Genomic DNA, 23731 nt, shown 5'->3' with positions numbered 1-23731 from the left:
ACCCCAGATCATAACACTGCCCCCACAGGCACCCCAGATCATAACACTGCCCCCACAGGCACCCCAGATCATAACACTGCCCCCACAGGCACCCCCAGATTATAACACTTCCCTCCACTGGCACCCCCAGATCATAACACTGCCCCACAATCCATCCAGATTGTTAACACACGTATACGCCTTGTTTTGGACAAGCAGTGTACTATGTGTACACAATACTCCATTAAATTAACGTCCCTTTGGTCTCTGGTTAGGACACTGTTGTGTTGTGGTGTGCATCATAACACACTATAGCACATGTTGTGGATATCAATGGGTTTCATCTTTGAGCTGTGTTGCAATTGTTGAGGTTTGTTATGGGACCCATAGATAGCAAAGCATATAATGCATCATCAGGTGTTATCTTGGACTAACACTAAACTCATACAAACACATACAAATGCAACAATGTAGTTTGTATTATGAGGTTTTTTGAAAATCACCTAAGATGCCATAAGAAGAATATTTTATTTTCTGCTACAAGGTTCAAACTTGTTGTTTGTTATTCATGTTAAAACCAACCTGTATTTCTGACGGTTGGGCTCCAGGCTAGCATTAAAAACTTCTAATGTCAGATTCCATTTTCCCCAGCTGCTCGCTGTGGTTCTATCCCGACTTAAGAAGACACAGGCTACCAGAGAGCTGAGCATAATACCGCTATTTTGCATGGGAGTCCTGTTCACATTTGTTCATGAACCTGACACATTCACTTTTATTCATCCATTCATAATAAAAATGAATTGTAGGGTTTTATGTCACAAGGAGCAGCTTTCGTCTGATATGTTTCGAGCCCTCAGGCACTTTGGATTATTTTCCAGGTGTCTGTTCCAAAAAGATGTACATTTCAGACTACTAATAAGCATCTGGAGCTGTGTCAACCTTCAGAATCACTTTAACTTTATCAGTTCTGTACACATTTTAAACAAGGATCATCTGTCCAGCAGCTTGTAGCATCCCCAGCTTCCCTTTAGCAGATTTGTCTTTCTTAGCATCCGCCGCACTTACTCTGAGGTTGTGACCAACTGAAGAGAATTTCAAAGAATGTGCTGCAGCCAATGAGCAGCCTAGTTCCTGGTTCCAATCTTGTCCTGCTATTGGCTGATAGTTATTTATACCTTGCGTGTTCCAGGCCCCCCTAACAAAGGGGGACCCTTAACATTAAGAGAATTAACTAACTAATTAACCCTTAACTAAGAGAATAAAGTTAGATTTGGACTTTCGGACCTATTCTTCTTTTACACTTAGTCCCTCCTTGTGCGGTAATTACCTAACGTAGGATTGGTTTGTAGTAGGGGGTGTTAAAGGTTGTGTATAGGTAAAGCTGACATGTAAATATCATCAAAGATTTATTATTCAACACATTACTCACATAACATTTATAATAGAACAGATGACATACAGTAAAAAGTTACATAAACTGACAGAAAGTTTATAAGTAGGATACAACATGTCCAATTTGTATTGAGATATAGGAAAGTCCTTTTGTGGCCGATGCGTTTCACAGAAATGTTCTTCTTCAGGTGAGAGACTCTGACTATATTCTCAGATGACTATATAATAGAAAAGGAATTTTGTTAGTAGAAACATATCCTACGTTGGGTAATTACCACACAATTCTATTAGGGATTCTGGTATTGAGATACAGGGACCGTTCTTTACTTTCTTTACTCTCCCTCTCTAATCTTTGATTTATCTACCGTAGTCATTGTTTGAGCAAAGAGCTGACTTTGGCCACCACCAATGAAAAAGCTGCCAAAGTAGAATCATTCTCTTTACATTCCTTTTAGGACCTAACTAAAAAAACATTTACTACTTTAGGCGATCCAAATTTCCACACCTTACTTCTATTTTCCAAATACCAAACCATTGCTATGTCATGAAGCAAACAAAAGAAAATGGCGCTGGGTGAAATGATAACTCCTGGTATCTCCGATTACTCACTTGTCACTCCATATTATTTTCCATGTTCTGTCAGGTTTTGGGCTCCTTTCAAACACTTTCACTTACATTACGGAGCAGCCACATGCCGGTCTACTGGCTTTGTGTTTCCACCTCACCTGCCAAATTAGTCAGCAAAGCCCGACATGCCAGCTCCAGACTCTGCGTCCGTTTTCTGTATTTACCGCCTCCTATTTTTATTTTTTATTCCTGGGTGGAAAATATTACTAATAAGCAAATAGTGTCTAAATAGAAAAAGAAAGTCAGTCTTGGTGGGATTTGTATCTTTCTCCAAGATATGAGCAACACTTTGGGTCTGATTTACTTAAAGATCCCCAAGACTTGAACCTGGGTGATATAGAAAAATGAGTGTTAAGAAATCCATCCCAGGTTTGCTGGATCACCCAGAATCTCTCCCGATAATCTACCTTCTCCAGTCTTGGAGAGATTTAATAAATCCGGTTCTTTGTCTGTAATATAGACCATCCAATTGTGCTCTCTCTATGTCATGTCTCTGCACACTTTCTGGTTTCCTCAGCTGACCTTTAGGTTGCAGATCTACTGGGCTACAGCTCTTCCTACTGCACAGATTATGTACAGGACAAAAATGCTGCTTTTAGGAGGCAATAACTGGATTTGCAAAAATTGGTCCTCAGAAGGTGGATTTGTATCTTTTATGGCTATTCCGGAATATATTTCAATGAAAGATTTGGTACCCGTATTTCAGCTTTAATGTGCTAATAATTCTAAAGAATAGAAGAGTGTATGAAGAACGACAATTAATAACATTCTGAAATCAATGTGGCAAACCAAAATTTGTGATATATCAGATTGGTTTTGCATTGCAAATGGAAAGTTAGTTTTTGCAACCTTTTTTGGAATCTTCTTTAGCTCGTTTGTGCATCAGTTCATGTTAAGCCAATGAGACGTTTCTGTTTGGGGTCCTCTCAGGCTGTCCTGCTATCCAGGACTCCATGAACGGGCTTTTGTTCTTCCAGCAACTTCAAACCGATCGGACCTACCTGTCTATAAATTTTGAAGTCATTTAGGCTGATGTGAAGAAAGCAAACTTGCCAGCACAGCTCACAATCTGCCAATATCGGATCTTAGGGCCAGTCCAAGGTAGATGCAGTGCAGGTACACTCTCTGAGCATTGTTCTTCAGGGAGAGCCACTTGGAGCCACTTCTGGGGCCACATTACCTGGCCATCCCCTAGCAAATACTGGAAGTCAAACTCTACAGCATCCACCATAAAATATAAGGAGTAACCTTTCATGTTTTCTCATATCCAAACGCTGCGTCGGTTGCATTTGCAATGATCCACTGGGGTTGCTGAGCTCAGACTCCTCCATATGGAAAGTTCTAATCTTTTTCTACTCTATCCAAAATGAAACATTTTTCTATAGACAAACATGACTGGTTATAGTATCTGATTCGATGGGTATTACTTGTTCTATTCTATGCTATTCTATTCTTCACCAGTTGCGTCCTTTTACCCCCATGGAGTCACCTTCTGGGACGTTCCAGTAACAACATTTCTTTTTTTATGTCCCCACTGCGGTGTAACAAATTCACCCATCGACTGAAATGTAATTGTCTTACAGTATGTGGATTGGTGATGATACGTGACAAATTCTTCTCGCTTCTTTGTAAGTTACACGAAAAGCTCAGGGAAGTTTTGGGGGAATCAATAGAAATTCAATACACTGTTTTCAGACAAGAAAACTCCATTGAGATGTAACACAGGAAGACTATTTGTTCCCACTTATCTGTTATTATGTGTTATTACGCCGAGACCCTCTTTGCTATACCTCAGTGTCAAACGGCAGATTTGTAGCAGCACAATGCAGAAAAAAATTTAACCCTGGAGACTGCAATGGATAAAATGGACCTCAGGCCAATGGCTGCTTTTTAGTTCAGAGGTGCCTACCCCGGGAGCGCTCCCTTTTTATCTTCAGCAACCAATAAAACCGCAGGTTTGAAGGCCTGTCACAGAATAAAGGCCCATTTACATCGGTGCAGTTTACACTTTATACCTAATGATCATTTAAATGGGCTGCCTAATGCATCACAAAGCACAAATAAAGGTCCATGCACGGTTTTAGCAATGTAGTGCACCAAAACTTTATTGTTGTACATTGCTGTGCGCTGCAGTGCAGGGCCGTTGGTGCACTGGGATGGCATTCAGCATGAGAAAGAGAAGGAAGGAGAACAAATGAAAGAAACAGCACGATGCAAAATGCAAAACATACATGGTAGGGCGATAATTACTGCAAGATGAGTGTGTCGGAACTGCAACATATCTCCCGCCAGAACTTTTCTGGTTCAGGAAATAAATGTGTTTTTAGATATTGTATGTAACGTTAATGTAGTGTTTTAAAGATGAACAAAATTAATGAAAAAGAAATGATAACACAATGGCAAAAAAGAGAAAAGGGAAAGAATAAATCAGGCTGATTCCAGATGTGTTTACCAGGCTCCTATTTGCCATATGGAAGTGATTGGGAACCATTTTGTGCACGCATTTTGTGCACACAGTTGCAATTGCATTGTGGTTGGTGGTTTGCACCCTGGTCCCTGGTTACAAAGTGTAGCTTATGCCCTTGCATGGCCAGCTGCTGGCGTTCACTTAAATAGTGACATGTTCCAACCACACTAGGCTGGGGTTGCACATGGTTGAGTTGCGGTTACATAAGTGCCATGTTGGTAGTAAAATGGGATGATCAAAAAGACCAAAATGAATGTAGTTGGAAATTGTAAAAATTGGGTAGGAGCTTTTTGATTCTGCACAACAGTCGTGTGACTTGCCAACATTAACCTATGCAAGGATTGTGAGACAACAGCTATGATGGTTCTGGGGTATAAAAAGTTTGTGGACAACTACAGCCATAGAAGTATGTTGGACATCCATACCATACCCATGACCATTATTATTGAGCCTCGGCTCCCCTTTTTTCTTTGGCCTCTCAGTTGTCTCCATTTGCCACATGGCCATGTGGAGTTGTGGAGCCACTCAATCCATCCCCCGTGGCCAGTAATGTGGAGTTGTTTCTCCCATGACCATTATTATGAAATCCACCCTATACCATCCTCCACTCATCTGTATCTTTAAAAAATGTGTACCTATTTGTAAGATCAGGTGCTGACATTGGATAAGATGACCTGGCTCACCATTCTAATTCATCCCAGAGATGTTCAGGTCAGGGCTCTGTGCAAGACACTCGAGTTCCTCTACACTATACTGGTGACCCCATGTCTTTATGAAGCTGACTTTGTACTCCACCCAGCATGCTCTTGCACACATTTCTTTTGGATGTTTACTGCAAAACTTTCTTCAGCTTTCCCTGCACTTTTACATCTTTAGCATTAACAATGTGGGATAAGGGACCCCTGCAGCGGGGCACCCGGCAGATTTAACGATTCATCCAGAAAAACAGAAATAGATTTTCCACAAAAACAGATGTCCGATCAAGTTTAGGCTTAAAAACCAAAAATCTCCTCATCGTCCCTGGTTTATCCTCTTAGAGGATTAATGAAACACTGATGCTTTAGAAATCAAATGTCACATCAAGTAAACAGAATAAACAAGCTTCTAAAGAAAGTGCAACTGAAAACTTTTGCTGGATCTTTTGGGCTATGTTTGGTTTTACCAGTTGTTCATTTCAGTTCTGGAAAATTCTGTTCGATCAATTTTTATGTTGCAGAACCAGAAATTTCAGCACATATATTTTTTAGAGAATTGTTTCCCAGAAAATGTAGCAGCTGCTGACTCTGCTGACTCTAAACTTCAACACAACTCTATAACCAAAACCTAACCCTTAATCCAACATTGGATCCAAAATTAGAATATAAGCTCAAATTCCAAGTTCAGGTATCCTACATGTACGCAGAAGTGCCTGTATTTCATTATTTATTATTATTATTTATTTTTTTTTATTTTATTTTATTATTTATTATTTCATTATTGTATTGTATTGTAGTTCAGTCACTGATTGACCACAGCATTAGCATGTCATCTATAGAGGGCTAGGGCCTTTGGCAAGCGCAACCCAGCTGCAGCCCATACAGCCGGCAGACACTGACAACTGGTGAGTGAATTGGCTGAACCAATAAATAAATATTTAGCTAAAAGGACATTTAAACCTTTTTGAATACACACGAATTCCGACTTGGAAGTTCCATTCCGTTAGGATTTCCTGACCGATCTTACCAGATTCGTTCCAATTTGTACTTTCTCACTTTTACCCCAACAAAACCAAATCTTTATAATTTATAAACAAAATTTTAACGATCTATGTAGCTGCAAATCCAAATCTAAGCCCTCAATACAACACCTTCACCAAATCTGAAACCTCAAAGCAACACTTAACCCAAATCCTGGGGTTCAATGTATCCCCTAAACCAAATCCTAATGCATGACGGAAGCCTTATTCCAAAGTGTTACCCGAAATTCAAACCAAACCCCTGAAACAAATTCCAACAATAAACAACAACCTCAACACAACTCCTTCACCAAAACTGAAAGCCACACAAATTCCTAAGCTTTAATGTAACCCCTAAACCAAATCCTAATGCATAACAGAAGCCTTATTCCAAAATGTTACCTTGAATGCAACCCGTAAACTAAATCCTAGACTTCATTGAAATGATTACACCAAGCCTAACCCATGAAACAAATTCCAACCTTCAATATAAACTCTAAATATAACCCTCGATGCAACCCCTAAACCAAACCCTAACCCCAAAGAGCAATTTATCTTCATCTTTTAAGTCAAAGGCCCGTGATAGGGTTTGTTTTATTAAAGCTTTCCAAGACTAGAGAAGACTATCGTAGGAGAACCTGGGTGATCCAGCATCAGTTCATCCTCAATGTTTTTAAAATTCAAGTCCATGTCTGCACTCTGTTTTCCTATTTTTGTTCTTCGGCCCTCTCTCCTGTTTATATTACAGGACTGGTGGGCTGTGAACTGAATGGGGTATCAGATGGGGTGGGAAGAAGTGGAGGGGCTCTACAGTTGTATTATATAAAAGTAAAATATACAAAAAGAATTGCTCCACAGTGGCTGCAGCTACAGAAGTCAGTGAGGGCTCAGGTTAGGAGTATATAAATATTTTACCTTAAAGCCCAGATGAAAAAATATATTTCGATCAGCTATACCATAGTTCTATTTTACTTTCCTAAGGTTGGGTACACAAGTGCAATTTTCAAGCTGTTGTATGACACCTTGATTCTTTACACTGCAGGACATTGCTGGCAATGGAAAATAAGAGGTGGCTCATTCCCCAGCTTATTTGCACCCCCAGGTCCAAAGCTTTTCCAGCCCTTACTTTGGCCCGGTCCTGGGGATCTGCCTGCTACAGGCACGGAGGTTATGGCGTGTCACTGATCTGATGAACGATCTTTCGTGATCATTTCCAGCACCAAAATTTGAGAGATGAATGAATGAGTGCTGTACACACAACCCCCTTCTGTTCTATGGAGAGGGGTAAAGGAAAGAATGGGTGAATGGCACCCCGCTGTGCTTTCCTCCCTTGACTTGTACAGTGTTCATTCGTCATTGGTCATTCATGGATTTGTCCGATTCTGGGGAGACTGATTTACACTGGTCAGATTTTTGCATGCACCAAGCATAACCGTTTGTATCGGGCAAAAATCTTCTAAAGTGTGTACATGGCATATTGGTTTTGATTTTCAATAGGACTGAACAGGCCAGCAGATACCAGAGTTGACCCCATTGCCAAGTGCGCTTCATAGTTTAGCAAACTTGGTCAGACCCTGGGCCAGTAATGTGTGTCTGTAATACTCAGGAGGCTGAGGCTGGTGGGTCGCTTCAGTCCAGGAGTTCTGTTCTACCCAGAGCTATGCTAATCAGATGTCCGTACTGTTTGGTATCAATTTTGGTATCAATATGGTGGCTCCAGAGGGGCCCAGGGCCACGGGTTGTCCTAAGGAGGGGTGAACCGACCCAGGTCGGAAATGGAGAAGGTCAGAACCCCTGTGCCAATCAGTAGTGGGATCATTCTTTAAGAATTTATACCAGCAGTACAAGACTACAAATGGAGAAGTGAGAAACCTCAGCTAGGCTTTAATCCCTATGAGGTCTTTTCTTGACCACAATATTCTATTCAAATATTTCTCGCTTTATAGAATTCTATATTTTTTTCCTAGAAGTAATCCTCCGAGAGACAAATACAGACGTTGCGCTCTCATTGCAGAGAATATGAGAATTTGCATCCGACGATGGAAAAATATTTGTCTTTTAAAGCATTACCTGCTGTTCGCACTTGTTTTTCCCAGCTCATGATCATTTGTAACGCACAGAAGCTGCAACGGGAACATGACTTCAGTATCATTGCACAATTTTATATCTTAACTAGATGACAAATAAAATGCAGCTGCTGTTCCGTCTTGGCCCTCCGCGTTATGGAGAATAATTATTAGGCCTTTCCATGATGAGGCGCGGCATTACGGCCATTATCTGTCTATCTATTAGGTGACGATTAGAGGGGAGGAGAGGGAGGTAACAGCCACTGATGGATTTAAATGGATGAATGTCACCGGTGCAGATGGGCGCCATTCGTCCTGCGGATATGCAAAGCGATATTTGTACCTAGAAAGTGTTAGGAAACCCTGCGGTGGTCCAGGGTGCAGTGCATCTGGCAGCCAGTTCAGGGCTCAGCATGCAGCGCATACAGGGAGGTCGGCATTACAAGGACGCAGATCCTCAATGTGTTATAAAATGGCAGCAGTGTGATAGTAATCTTTTGTAAGATGTAAGTGTACCAGTTACTTGTCTTTTGGCAGCAGTCTGTAGCAGCGTCTAGGCACTTTACAGAAATCTCTGGTCCTTTGGCAGAAAACTGTAGCAGTCAATTATTTGGGAGGAATTTGTAGCAGTCTCTGGTCATTTAGGGGAAGCCTGTACCAGTGTTTTCTCTCCTGGCAGCAATCTCTGATCATTTGTCAGCAGCTTTCAGCAGTCACTTGGCAAGAGTTTATTGAAGTCTCTGGTCATTTGACAGCAGTCTGTAGCAGTCTCTGGTCATTTGACAGCAGTTTGTAGCAGTCTCTGGTCATTTGACAGCAGTCTGTAGGAGTCTCTGGTCATTTGGTCGCAGTCAGTAGCAGTCTCTGGTCATTTGACAGCAGCCTGTAGCAGTCTCTGGTCATTTAGCAGCAGTCTGTAGCAGTCTCTAGTCATTTGACAGCAGTCTGCTGCAAAATGAACAAAGACTGCTATAAACTGATGCCAAGTGACTAGTGACTGCCAAAGGTTGCAGCCAAAGCACTAAAGCTTGCTACAATTAGTCTCTGGTTATTTGGTAGCAGTCTGTAGTATTTAGTTTCTCTAAAGCAATCTTTAGCACTCTAAGGCCATTGAACAGAAATCCATAGCAGTTTCTAATCATTTTCCAGTGGTCTGTAGCAGTCACTTGGCAGCAGTGCATAGCAAATCCCTTTTTATTTTACAGAAATCTCTAGCAGTCTCTAGTTATTTGGTATCAACCTTTAGCAATCACTAATCAAATGGCAGCAGTCTTTAGTAGTCTAGTGACTTGGAAGCAATCTGTATCACTCTCATGCCATTTCTTAGAAATCCATAGCAGTTTCAAATCATTTGGCAGTGGTCTGTAGCAGTCTCTGGTCATTTGGCAGCACTCTCTCCTATTTTCCTATATGGTAGCAGTCTGTCACATGTCAGTCTTTTACAACTTATCAATGTTCTTGCTTTTTTCTATTCTGTCAGCAATTTTTGCAATCTGTAAAATTGTTCCTGCAAGAAATTGAGTTTTGTATTTGGCAGTTTTACAATATTATGACTGCAGGTTGAAATAGAAAGGTTCTTCATTACTTTCTGTGGCATTAATAAATGATTTTTATGAAAGTTGTCTGCTTTCTCTTCCAGAATATGGAGAAGGTCCTCGTCCCTTCAGTTACTCTGATTGTTGGCTGTGGTGTTTCCTCACTCACCCTTCTGCTTCTCATCATCATCTACGTTTCGGTATGGAGGTAAGTTAGGTGCAGTATGAATGATTATCTCAAATGTGCTCTATTTTTAATATGGGGAACCAACAGTTACCCTACATTTTAATATGGGTAACTGTTAGCTTATGGTTCGTTAGCATGATAAGTAAAAGCCCCAACAATGGTTCTCTGATAATGAGTTACCCCCAGTACTGCTGTTGATCAGTGCAAAATTTCCCTCTTACATTGGTAATCAAAAGCGATGAACTGCCCCAGCTTTGGTGGTGAGTAGAGGACTCCATGTTGTTGGGTTGGAGGGGAAAGATCCTCCTGCATTAGTAATCTGTAGAGAACAATTCTCTGTCAATGGCAGGTAGTGGAGATGTATACCCTTTTACTGGTGGTCAGTGGAAAAGTATTTCCTTATATTGGTGGTCAGTGGAAATGTGAAACATTACATTAGTGGTCAGTGGTGATGGACTGCCCCAGCTTTGGTGGTCAGTGGAGAACCTTGGTGAGTAGAGGACCACATGTTAGTGGTTAGGCAAGAAGGACCCTCCATCATAAGAAATCTGTACAGAACATCTCCCTGCCAATGGCAGATAATGGAGCTGTATACCCTTATATAGGCAGTCAGCGGCGAAGTATTTCCTTATATTAGTGGTCAGTGGAAAAGTGAAACCTTACACTGGTGGTCAATGAAGGTGGACTTCCCTAATATCAGTGATCAGTGGAGGACCCGATATTGTTAGTTAGGGAAGAAGGACTCCTTGACATTGGTGGTCAATGGAAATGTGAAACCTTACATTGGTGGTTAGTGGTGATGGCCTGTCCCAACTTTGGTGGTCAAGGGGACCTTATATTGGTTGCTAGGAAGGGACCTTCCTGTATTAGAAGTCTGTAGAGAACAACTCCCAGCCAATGGCAGTTAGTGAAATTAAATCCCCTTACATTGGCAATCAGTGAAAAAAAGAAACCTTGCATTAGTAGTCAATGCAAATGGACTTCCATAATATTGGTGATCAGTGGAGGACCTGATATTGGGGAAGAAGAACTCCTTGACATTAGTGGTTAGTGGAAAAGAAAAACCTTACATTAGTGGTCAGTGGGCATGGATATTCTTACAGTTGGTGGTCAGCGGAGGACTTTATATTGGTGGTTAGGGATGAAGGACTCCTTGACATTATTGGTGAGTGGAAAGGTTCTCCCTATACCATACCCCACCATTACTGTGGAGAAGTGAAACCTTACATTGCAGGTCAGTAGATAAGTGCCCACATCAATGGGGATCAATGGAGGAATATTCCCTTACATTGGTGATCATTGGGGAAGTGAACCCTACATTCGCGGTCAGTGAAGAAGGGACTCCCTGACATTAACAGTCAGTGTATCAATATTATTAAGATTACTAAATTACATTGATGCCAATGCAAGAACCACCTGATTGTAGATCACCCCAACATTACTAAGTTCCCTAACTTTTGCAGGAGCTCTACAGTTTCAATACGTTCTGATTGGGAAAGATTGGATTTTAATTTATTACCATGACATGAAATATTGTACACCAGAATAATCTTGCAGTATGCTGTCACCTGCATAGCTGCAGAATACTTCATACCCACCAATAGATATAAAATATCTGCACCTTTTAGTTACACCGCCGAGCAGATGTTTATATTTCACCATTGCAAACACTTTTGATGAAGAAAAGAAGGTCACCTCTTGTATGAGTACTGGAAATCTGGGCTGTAAAGAGCTTGGTTTTACCATTGTAATTCTCTTTCAATATTATGAAAGTTTAAAACTTAATAAATTAGGGACATTTAGGGCAGCTCAAGCTGTGCATTTACACCATAGACACATCTCGGTATAAAGCCTATTATATAAATATGTGCCCAACTGATTCTGATTTCATATCTCCCATCAGATTAGTCCCTTCCATCTTGCCTTCCATCTTCTTTTTCCTCCTTCTTCTCCTCCTTCCCTTCCTCTCCATTACCTCCCATTCTTTCCTTCCTTCCTTCCCTTCTTCCTTCCCCCTTCTCTTCCTGGTCCCTTTCCTTCCTTTCCTTTCATTTCCTTCACTTTCTTCCTTCCTTCCCTTCTTCCTTTCCTTCCTTCTTTTCATGCCTTCCTTCTCTTCTCCTCTCCTTTCCCTTCCTCCCCTTCTTCCTTTAATCTTTCTTTCTTTGACTTCCTTCCTTCCCTTCTTCCTCCTACCTCCTCATTTTATTTCTTTCCATCTTCTGTCCTCTCTTTCTTTCCTTCCTATCCCATCACGTTTATTTCCTTTATTTTTTAAATAGCTGGAGTATTTTTTTCCAAATCACAATCAGTTGAGTTTTGGATGTTGCCTATACTTGTGTGTTGCTTAGCTTCTCCTTGTGATTGTGCATTGGGTATGGCCAGGTTTGCAGGCTGAGATTTGCAGACCTTCAGGTAGCAGCTTCTCTGATAAGTAACATGATGAATGATGATAATTATATATAGGAGCTCCTCACAGATGAGATATGGAAAGCTGATTCTTTCTGATTTCTCCACCAATCTGCAATTCATTCCTATCTCTGTTTTTAGGTACATCCGGTCGGAGCGCTCCGTCATTCTGATCAACTTCTGCTTGTCCATCATTTCCTCCAATGCCTTAATACTTGTGGGGCAAACGCAGACCAGGAATAAGGTATGAGTGGAATTGTAATGTGATACACAAACTCAGGACCTGCTTTCCTGTTTTCTATTTTCTATTTTCTGTTTTCTAGATTTCTATTTCTGAGGAGTATCTAGGAAGTGTCATGTTTAAAGAGAACATGTGTTTTACCCACACAGAAGGAAATCATTGGTTAATTTTAATACTCTTTGCTAATAATACTGCACCACAGTGCTATTTATTTATAATGGCAGCCTAGTGCACAAATACAGCATTTGCCAATGGTTTTGGGTTGCAGGGCATCACAATATACATGCCATGTCTATGCAAACCCTACAATCATGCAAAGTACTGCAGGTTTATGTGTGCAATATTGCACTAAAAGAGTACTGCTGAAAACGTATAGCTATTCCTTTATAGTCTTGTTCTCCTGCATGGTATAGTGTGTTTGATTGATCAGAAAATGTTTTTAATATACCCTGTTCTCTTGCCCTCACATTGCAGTGCTCTGTGCTGACAGAGCTTAGTAAAAGGCACACCCCCCAGTATAATTGTCACAACCCATGTGACAATGCATAGTCCTGGTGATTGGTTGTTGCATCATAAGAAGAAGGGAGTGAGTTGCAAAATCCCCAATACCGGGGAAGTACTTTGTATGCTTCTTTGGCTGAGGATAGACCTGCAAATGGTTTTTTATGCATGTTTTCCTCTTGATAAATAATGGCCCTGTCTTCATTACAAGGGTAGAAATATGCATATTCCACAAACAGCCCCACCTCCTAGTCATATGCTACCCCAAATTCACAGCATAGAGTTGCCATGTCAGACATGAGGGTGCCTCATTATTCCCCTGCAGCACCCCTTCTCTTATCTCCGCACTACATGTGTGTTATTCTCGCATGTCTAAAGTCCATTATGCCGATTCACAACGAACACATTTATAAAGAATACCCCTAATTAGGCAGAATGGCAACAAGAGATTTTCTTCAGTCTCCAATGGTGTAAAACATCCACTGTGCCAGAGATCATGTGATCACACAAAGCAGTTTGAGAGTTTTGGATCAATTTTTCTTTACATAAGATACTACTACTCTCTGTTTTACAATCAATTGGCTCACATTACCGTTGAGGGCACATAAAACTTTCTTAGTTGGTTCACCAGCTTTAAGTCTGAGGTTTTTTTTGGGTTTTCTTAGCATCAAGCAGGTTTTACATACCCATACCGTTCTGCAAAATCTGTTTTATGTAGATCAATGCATGTCAAAGGAAGGTGAACTGAAAAGTCAAAATCCATCATGGGGATCATATTAGTTACCATTCGGGATCCCTTCAGTTTTATCAATCCAGCACACACTTTGTTCAGTGGTTCCAGCCCCCGAGGTAGGAAGGGGAGGGTGCTAAGTGTGTTACTGACTGAGTTCAACGACTTTGTTTGCTAATATTTCAAATGACTTTTTTAAATATTGGTCTTCCTGATTGAATTTATAATATATTATGAGGAAATGAAACAGGAGTTGTGGGAATACTACTTTGGGAAAAGAAGAGTGTGAACAGAGGGATTGGCCCTGCCAGTCAATGGGTGACTTAGCCCATAGGATGCCACCTATTAATAAAGTACATATGATACAAATATAGGAAAAAGAGGATATAATGGAATGAGATTTAACTTGTGTTCCACAGGTGATCTGTACCCTGGTGGCGGCCTTCCTCCATTTTTTCTTTCTGTCTTCATTCTGTTGGGTGCTGACGGAAGCTTGGCAGTCCTACATGGCAGTGACGGGGCGTCTACGAAATAGGATCATCCGCAAACGCTTTCTCTGCCTTGGATGGGGTGAGATTGATTGTTCCTTGTTTGTATGTTGGATTAAAATCTTTAAATAATGCACATGGATTTGTCTGAAAACCATATCAGGCTACAGCGAATATTATACAATGTCCAAGTGCCAGGACTATTATTGGCGCAGGTTGCTAAAATATAGCTTGTGCTGAAATCAGCACCTTACGGGTTTACCAAAAAACTTCCAATATGACATACTGACAATTGGGGGGGGGGGGGTCAAAAACAACAAATTACTGATGATCCCAGGTAATGCGCTAACACCTGCCAGTTCCAAAAGAATCCAGAACATTACCACCCTGACTCCCAGTGGGGGTGTCTCGAGATGAGGACACTTGGGAGGTGTTCCAGAAAAATGCACACAGACACCTAGGGGGGGTCTCCAAATAATGATACAGTAACTGTTTGAGGATACCAGAAACATGGCATACTGACACTTAGGGGCTCCAGTAGAGTGGGACTCGGAATTGGGGGGAGCTCAGAAAAACAGCACACTAATGGGTTCCTAAACAAAGACACAGTGACACTTGGAGAGGGATGCCAGAGCAATGCCACACTGATACTTAGGGGGCACACTGAAACTTGGAGGGTGTTCCACAATAGTTGACAAACATTGACACCCGGAGGTGGGGGTGCCAGAAATATGACAGAATGACATCTGGGGGTAAGAGAGGTCCCATAAAAATGACACATTGACCATTTGGGTAACATAACAACGATAGACTGACACCTGGAAGATGGAATTCTGTTTGGTGGATGGTCATTCCTAGAACAGTGACACCTGGGGGTGGGGGTCCCAGAATAATGACACACTAATACACAGGGGTCCCAAAGCAATAATGCAGAGACACCTCTCAGAAAAACCCAGAACAATAGCACACTGACACTTTGAGGGGGGGGGGGGGGTGCCAAAATACTTAGGGTAACATATCAGGGCAGCACGGTGGCTCAGGGGTTAGCACTCTGGCCTCTGCAGTGCTAGGTTCAAATCCCAGCCAGGACACTATCTGCATGGAGTTTGCAGGTTCTCCTCGTGACTGCGTGGGTTTCCTCCGGGTACTCCGGTTTCCTCCCACATCTCAAAAACATTCAGTTAGGTTAATTGGCTTCCCCCTAAATTGATCTTAGACTACGTTAATGACATAAGACTATAGTAGGGGCATTAGATTGTGAGCTCCTTTGAGGGACAGTTAGTGAGATGACTATGGACTTTGTACAGCGCTGCGTCATATGATGGCGCTATATAAATACTGTGTAATAATAATAATAGACTGATACTTGTAGTCACAGAACAATGACAGACACTTGGGGGTGTTCCAAAATAAATAAATATTGACACCTCGGGGAGAAGGTCCTATAATGATCATACATTGACTCCTGGGGGTGGGGGTCCCATAATGCCACATTGACCATTAGGGTAACATATCAATGGTAGGCTGACACTTGGAGTCAAAAAACAATGGCACATCAAAGACTCCCACTCGGATCTATGGAGTCCTGTACAGAACAATGAGATATTTTAGAAAACCCAAACCAGTATGTGGTAGATTCATACAAGATTGAGCCTGCTCTGCACAGTGAATGTTCATGGCTCAATTTTTAGTGTTATTTATTGTATAATTCATGAAAATTTACATTAAAGATCTCCCGGTGTCGTCCATTATCATCTCGTTCCATCTTTCGCATGCCTTTCGTCTTTTCTGCGCCATCACAAGTAAGAATTCAGAGAGTGATAATTGTAAGAAAGGAGGAATTTCTGATCCTGCTAGATAATTCCGTTGTGTTGTTGAAATCATTATCTCACCCAAACAAGTTCTCAATTGTCACTCCGCATTTCACAGAACCTAATTCCAGCCCTGTAACAGCAGCCACAGCGTCACGCCACCCTTTAGCGACAAGGTGCTAATTGTATTTGAAATATCCCGACTCCTTGAAATAAAAAGATGCCATTTGTGCAATATTGTATCTCTGTCTTACTGATAAAATTCTTTGTTTTATAGGGTGAATGCAAATTATTGCATTTCATTTCTTTGTTTTCTTAATTGCATTGGCCGGAGGGGGTATCAGTAAAAACGCAGACTCTTCATGACCCCGAGAGCGCATTGTTCTTTGCACATTTACAAAAATGAAGAAGAAGACAGAAAATAGCTGCAGTGGAACTTGTTTCCATGGCGTAAAATGGACATTTTGGACATTATGTTTGGCCATTTTCAGGAGGCAATTAGAGTGAGAATCATAAACAGAGCCATTAATATGAAGTTATGCTGGTAATCTGCATTTTAGCCGGGGGTGATTAGTCAGCACAACAAACAAAACGCTTTTTGGGGCCATAAGGGATTCCAGACAACAAAGAGCCGTAAGTCCCAGCATGTCCGGATATTTCCGCTGCTGGGAGATGTTTCTATGGCACATGGGGTAAATATTATCCATATTCTCCTAACCTTGTATATTAGGGGACATAAATAGACAGACAAGAAATATTTTAGTGGAACATTTTAAACAGATTCAACAAAAATAGCAACCATAATAGAATACAATGACATTAATTCTTATAGTCCACACCCCTACAGTGTTTGTGGGGTTTATTGAGGTTCAAGACTTACAAAGTCCATAATCCCATTTAGGGGTACCATAAATTGAGACACTTTTAGGCAGGATAACTGTCTCAAATGCTGACGCGTTTCGTCTTTTCTAGGCTACCTCAGGGGAATGTGAGACTGTATGTGCTAGATTGGGGTTATAATTCACTCTACAACAAGCATGGATTTTTCATGGGCTAAATCAGTGGTACAAGGTGAATGGTTGCCAAAGATTTGGGGTGCTTGGTGAAGCAGCTTAAGCAGATTGCTGGATTGGCCTGACAGCTAATTGGTCCATTGTTGGAAAGGCAATTATAACCCTAAAATAGGGTTGCAATCTAGCACATACAGAAAAGTTGCAACGTGTCAGAATTTGAGACAGGTATCCTCCCAACAAGCGTTGTTGTCTACAAGGTAAACATTTGTCTTCCGTATCTAAAAACTGAAGCCATATTAGTTGGACCTCATCCCCAAATCAAGGTGAACAGAAATATGGAGGCTGCCATTGCTTGCTTCTTTATAAGAAAAGGCATTTGCCTAGCCACCATGTAGATTTGTTACCTTTCTAAATCAATGGTCCTGATTTAATAAAGCTCTCCAAGGCTGAAGGGATCTGGATCTGGTCCAGGATTGAAAACATATGCTAACAAATAGCAAATGAATTTAAAAAAAATCCAATCCAGGTTTGCTGGATCACCCAGTCTCACCAATTAACTGTATATTCTACAGCCTTGGAGAGCTTTAATAAATCAGGCCTATTGACCTGAAAAATGTACAGATCCAGAGTTTGCAGGTAGGGTGTCTCAGGAGGTGAAGCTATTGGATTAGCATCACCTGCAGGCAACTATCAGGCTTCCATGTTCCTCAGAAGGCGGTCAGACAGGGAAGGATGTATCTTCGTTTCAAGGTTTTCAGTGTTAATAGGTTGAAATACAGCCGTTCAGTTATGTCCCCCGAAACCCTGACTTCAAAATTCTGAGACTTGACCCTAACATCTAATATACCCCATGGGTCAAGGTGCAATAGTGGTCAGCATTAGGTTTTCGGTGCTAAAAACAGGTTGAGATACAGCCATTCTGTTAGGTCAAAAAAAAACTCAGACTTCTCTATAATTCTAAGACTTGTCCCTGCCATTTCCCAAATGCTAACATCTAATATACCCCATGCCCAAACCTTAATACCTAATCTCTATCTAAACCCCTAAATCTAACCTTAACACCAGAGAGCCACCATGTCCAACAGAAGAAGGTCATATACAGCACCATGTATGTTTATTTTTGGTGAAGTTTTAGGATTTTAGTGCGAAAAAAAAAGCAAATTCAGATACAGCTCTGTCCTTAGGGTTCCCTAACCTTCACCATTATTGGTAAGCAGACATGAGACTTGACCTACCCACTTCCCAATTCCTAACACTTAATATAACTATTCCACAAACCTGAACACTTTACATAAACCTTGACCTAAATTTTACCATTTCCTGTAACCCCTACAAACCTTAAAACTTAATGTAATCCAACCCAAACCGTAAAACCTAACATGACTTCTACACAAAACTGATTACGTAATATACTCGTGCCCAAATCTTAACACTAAGGTAACCCTTCTTCAACCCTAATGGTTCTCATAACCTCTACCAAAACCATTTACGTAATCTCTCTTTCCCAACTTCATACCAGAATCCTAACACTAGCCCCAAATTATAACACTTAACGTAACTCTTAACCTAACCATCAAACCCTATCATCCAATATACCCCAGCTCTTCCTCAATAACAATAACATACCCTCTCCTCATACCCTGATGTACCCCTACCGAAACCCTAACATTTTAAGTGTCTCTTAACCAAACCCTAACACATAGCTTAGTCCACTACCCCAACCCATATCAGGTAACCTCTACCTAAGCTCAACACTTCTTGCCCAAATCACTTACCCCAACCCCTACAAAACATTACCACTTAATGTATCCAAACCCTAACAGCTAAAGGTCCTTCTACAGTGTGATAAGAGCCCTGAGGAAGAGGAGCCTGTCCCCCAAAACGCGTCGGATGTATGTAATGTTTACACTCCCCGCTTGTGCTAGTTGTGACCATTTGCTTTTTGTTTTTAGTTCTCTCTGTGCACTACATAACACCTTCCCCTCTATTGTATGGGCATAATAGAGGAGGAGGAGGTCTGTGGTCCTAACACACTTCCTGTCCAAGGGTGACAATGCTGTCCCTCTATAGATACATTACAGTTAGGAGGTGTTGTCACCCTAGGACAGGCCTAAAGCCTACAATTCCATGCAGCCCTCACACCTATTTGTCAGCAATATATTATATTTTTCTATAAAGCTTGCAATGTTTTTATTGATTTGGTAATTTTGGGTCTTTTTCAGGTCTTCCGGCTCTCGTTGTGGCAATATCGGTCGGTTTTACCAAAGCAAAGGGGTATGGCTCGGCAAACTAGTAAGTAATATGTAAATAAAATACACATTTTATGATTGGTCTGGTTATTCAGTCACATGTTAAGCCCAGGAAACATTGGCTCCACCCCCGAGGCTACATTTTATGAATGGGTAGTGATATGCGGGGTGGACCATTGAGTGACCATGCAGCATATAATGGAGAGTGAAAATTAATATCCACTCTCCTAGGGGAAAAAAGATGTTCTTAAAGCTACCTGGATTTAATTGCACTGCCCTTGAATGTGGTATCATAACTATGGTTGCCTGGGGCATTAGGGGCACCTATGGAAACTTATCCTAAGAGATGCTAATCAATGAAAACGTGTTAATTTTCAATTCGAATGTAAAATATAAAATATGTGTTTATATATATACACATGTAATTGTATGTATGTGTGTGTTTTTTTATTCACTTAGGACATGTCCCCATATGCCCCACTGTATACAATCCCAACACCCCTCCACTTTTCTTCCTTTTCAGGTTTTGTGACAATGCCATGTTTAGGAGCTTTACAATTGGCTGAAATGAATTTTTTTTGCTTGGGAAATGGGATTTATTTAAACACAAAAAATATCTGGACATACAGTAGATACTATGAGTGGGGTCTGGTAATACATCGTCCAATGCCAGGGGGGTCCTTAAGATGAGATGGACCACATGAAGGGCACATTCATAAAGGTGAACCTACAGACTGCTCAGAAACATTGTGGAGCCCTAATCATTCAAAAATCCTAAAGAGAACCTGTCATAGCTCAGTGTATGCACAAATCTAAGCCATAAAGTGAGCATTTTTGAATGAACAGCTCCTGAATTTGCATTTTGTAGGGGCCCTTTTCCAGTGCTGGGTGGAAAAAGGGGCCACAATAAAATCTTTAGAGGGAACAACCTATAATGGTTTGTGGTCAATTTTATATTATTTTTGGAATTGATGTGGCTGTTTTTAAACCTTTTAGTACAATTCTGCTTAGAGGATTAATCATTATTAATCATTAAGATTAATCATTATTATTATTTTACACCCAGTGACATCACCACTGGATCTCTGTGCATCTATTTGTATTTTTAGCAGATAATGGCCGGTGGGAGGAGCCAATTTTTGGTTCAGGGAATTTGGCAGATTCCAGGAATCTTAAAAATCCATGTTATAGTTATGGCGGCTGGGGGTAATTTTAATGTCATCATTGCCTTAATGCTTTCCTTTTCCAGATAAAGCTCTTTGAAATCTGTTCCCGCCACGCTGCGGTAGTATTCGCTCAGTGCCTCTGGTCTGTGCACTTTCGTTTTCCTTCTGAATAGTATTACTCCCTCTAATGGGGGGTGGAATCATTACACCCACTAATTCTAATCATACAATAGCAAGGACAGGAAGCAGAGAGGTCATGGACTGGAACAGACTATTTCTCACTATAGTTGCACTCCAGTACTGGTTTTGGAAGAGCCGTATATTGGACAGGATCACATAGAGAATTGCATATATACCCCATAACCCTGATCCCCTTGCTGTCCTCATCCTGGAGCTCTCCTATAGAGGAGTTGTCCTCATTGCAGAGCTTGTCTACATTTGCCTTGTCTGCATAGGATTCATGCTACAGACATCCCATAAGGATTCTGTGACAGATCAGATGATTGGAGTCCTAATACAGCAGATAATAAGCAGAGAGGTCACACCTGGGACGTGCAGATCTGAGCCTCTTGTTTGGGCTTCATTTACTAAAGGTGTTAATGCTGTTCACTTAGCTTAGTCAATATGGAGAAGATTCCCTTTGTGAACAATACTGAATCACATGCAAGGAAATGTAAATAAAGTATTTTGCATGTTTGGATGCTAAAATATACAGAGCTTCACCTGAATGAATTATTCCCCTGCAGGGTTTTATTTGACTTTACTAAGTGAACGGCCTGAACTCCTTTAGTAAATCCCCTCAATGGTTGCTGCTTCTGTCTGCAGCCTCCGGCGTGGCTTTTCCTCTGGATGGCGGTGACTGGTTATCTAGTTATGTATTCAGTGCTGTGCGCCTGCTGGATACCCACAAGACTGCAGCAGCATTTAATCATTTGCAGTGCTCTGTCCTCTGCTACAGCCAAACCGCTCACCTGCTCCTTGCTGGCTGCAGGATAATCACCCATCTGTGTGTGAATGTGTGTGTGAATGTGTCTATGTGTATGTGTGTGCACATGTGTGTGTGGTGCGATGGACAAATGGCAGGACTTGGTCTGGCTGGCTGCCATGCATCCTGTAGGCTCGTCGCACTCTCTGCAGGGGTATCCATCATCCTTTCCTGCAGCCGCACACCGAGCCTCTGACCGCAGCCAACCGCCTGGCCGTATTCCATTTTCATCTCGACGATTAGACAGCAGCCATTGCTCATTAAAGCGTAACCCCGCACATGGAGAAATGCTGGCACCCTGCCATCCCTGTGCCAATGCTCTGCCCTCATTTCCCTTCACTAATACAGCACCACTTGTCTCTTACCCATCACCAGACATGTGCACATCAGGGGCTCTTTAAATAAAGCAGTGAATGTAACATTCACTGAAACATTCTCCTTCTCTGGAGAATCAAATATTGCCATTGAAACACATGATTCTGTAGGATTCTCCACCATGGAATTTTTAAGGAAATCTCAGATTCACTGCTGTATAGGTAGAACATATATTTAATATTAAAAATAATATAAATAATTAATATCAATATATATAAAAAATGGATGTATGTATGTGAGGGGCCCATCGTGCAACTCACCTATCCTTACCCTAAGCACCAAATCTCATTGCCAATTGACAAGGTTTGGCTTTTTCTGCTTCACGCACATTCACTCAGAAGAGAGTATCCTAAGGACTGTGAATAATTCACCTCTCATATTGGGCTTCCACTCGAACTTTCTCCAATTTCAACTGCCAAACTCTTTTATGGTAAAATGTGACATTCACCCTCAAAAGAATGTTACATTTGTTTGCAACTGAATGATTAGTAAAATATTGTGCTCTTGGCTGGGCATATAATCCGATAGGTCCACTTTAATCCTCACTCACCTGTGATTGGTCCTCAGTGACATGAAGAGTGTTGCTGACATTATTGCTTGCTGCACCATTACACATTAAATGTCTGGCTGGTCCATGACACCCAGCATGGATTTGTGATTCTGGGTGTCATTCCACCTTGAAAACCGAGGACATCTTGTGGCAAAAAGTGAGTACTGCAGTTCACTTTTTTTAACCTGATGAAGACATTAAAAAAATGGATGGGTTTATCTGGTAGCATCTGTGGTTTCTGCCAGTACAGAAGATGATTTGCTTTGGATCCATTCGCCATGCTTCATCATACATCACAGTGACCGGAATATTCTCCATATTGCACAACTGTTGCACACTGCCACCAACTGTTGCACACTGCCACCATCATTTAAAACAATTTTTTGAACACCGGACAGTTGGCGGTGGTGGGGGGTCAAGGTAGGTAATGGGGGGCACTGGCTGTTTTTCGATGTCCCCAACCACCTTTAATGTAAAGCAGAGAATAATATTTAGTTTTGAGCATCGGTTGGCGAGCCGCAGCGCCCTGACATTGAAGAATGGCCTTCCCGGTGCCACACGGCACCACCGTGTCAAACCTTTCCACTCGCTCGCCTTACAAATTGCCGAGAACACCTTATTTAGGCGGGAAGAATGGGCGACATTAATCTTAATACGGGACTTGAAAACAGCGTGAGAGCTTGAATTAATTTATTAGCTGTCTTCAAGGTAGACTGAGCCAGCTCCGAGAAGGCGAAGGCCAATCATGATTTTGTTAAGATGCTCATTCCTCGGAAAATTACTCGGTTACGTGTCCTTGGTTGGGGGGTTTTGTTCTCCGCATATCTTAACCGACTGTTCCCGGCGGCCAGGGTCGAAAAGGAGGCAACGGCGTCCATCATGAGTGGCAGCAATTAAAGTGGGAGTTCAGTTCTACAAACTGCAGAGTCAAGAGGGCAGCATGCAGAGCAATGGAATCGTACAATCTCTGCACTGCCACCTATAGGAGGGCTAGACATGGTGCAATGTAATTGTACTATATCTACACCAAACCACCTATAAAAGGGCTGCACACGGTGCAAAGTAATTGTACAATTTCTGCACCAACTCCTATAAGGAATACAGGCAGGCCAATATGATTGTACTAACTCAGCACTGCCACCTACCGTATTTTTTGCCGTATAAGACGCAATTTTTCTTCCCCAAAACTGAAGGGGAAAAGTTGGTGCGTCTTATACGACAAATGTGTTATAAAATAATTAAAATA

At 41.4% G+C, this 23731-nt stretch overlaps 1 protein-coding gene across 5 annotated transcripts in view; it reads left to right on the top strand.

Moving 5' to 3' along the window:
- The window catches only part of ADGRB1 (adhesion G protein-coupled receptor B1), a 340003-nt gene that overhangs the window by 277984 nt on the left and 38288 nt on the right, over positions 1–23731 (top strand). For all 5 annotated transcript variants that reach the window (XM_072410568.1, XM_072410570.1, XM_072410569.1 and 2 more), the window contains exons 16-19: positions 9885–9988; positions 12518–12620; positions 14268–14418; positions 19383–19452. In XM_072410568.1, coding sequence (XP_072266669.1) covers positions 9885–9988; positions 12518–12620; positions 14268–14418; positions 19383–19452 — 428 coding nt within the window. The remainder of the gene's footprint in view (positions 1–9884; positions 9989–12517; positions 12621–14267; positions 14419–19382; positions 19453–23731) is intronic.

This window comes from Pyxicephalus adspersus, chromosome 5, assembly GCF_032062135.1.
Source record: "Pyxicephalus adspersus chromosome 5, UCB_Pads_2.0, whole genome shotgun sequence".
In the NCBI taxonomy this organism is placed as follows: Eukaryota; Metazoa; Chordata; class Amphibia; order Anura; family Pyxicephalidae; genus Pyxicephalus; species Pyxicephalus adspersus.
This window is presented reverse-complemented; position numbering and strand designations above follow the sequence as displayed.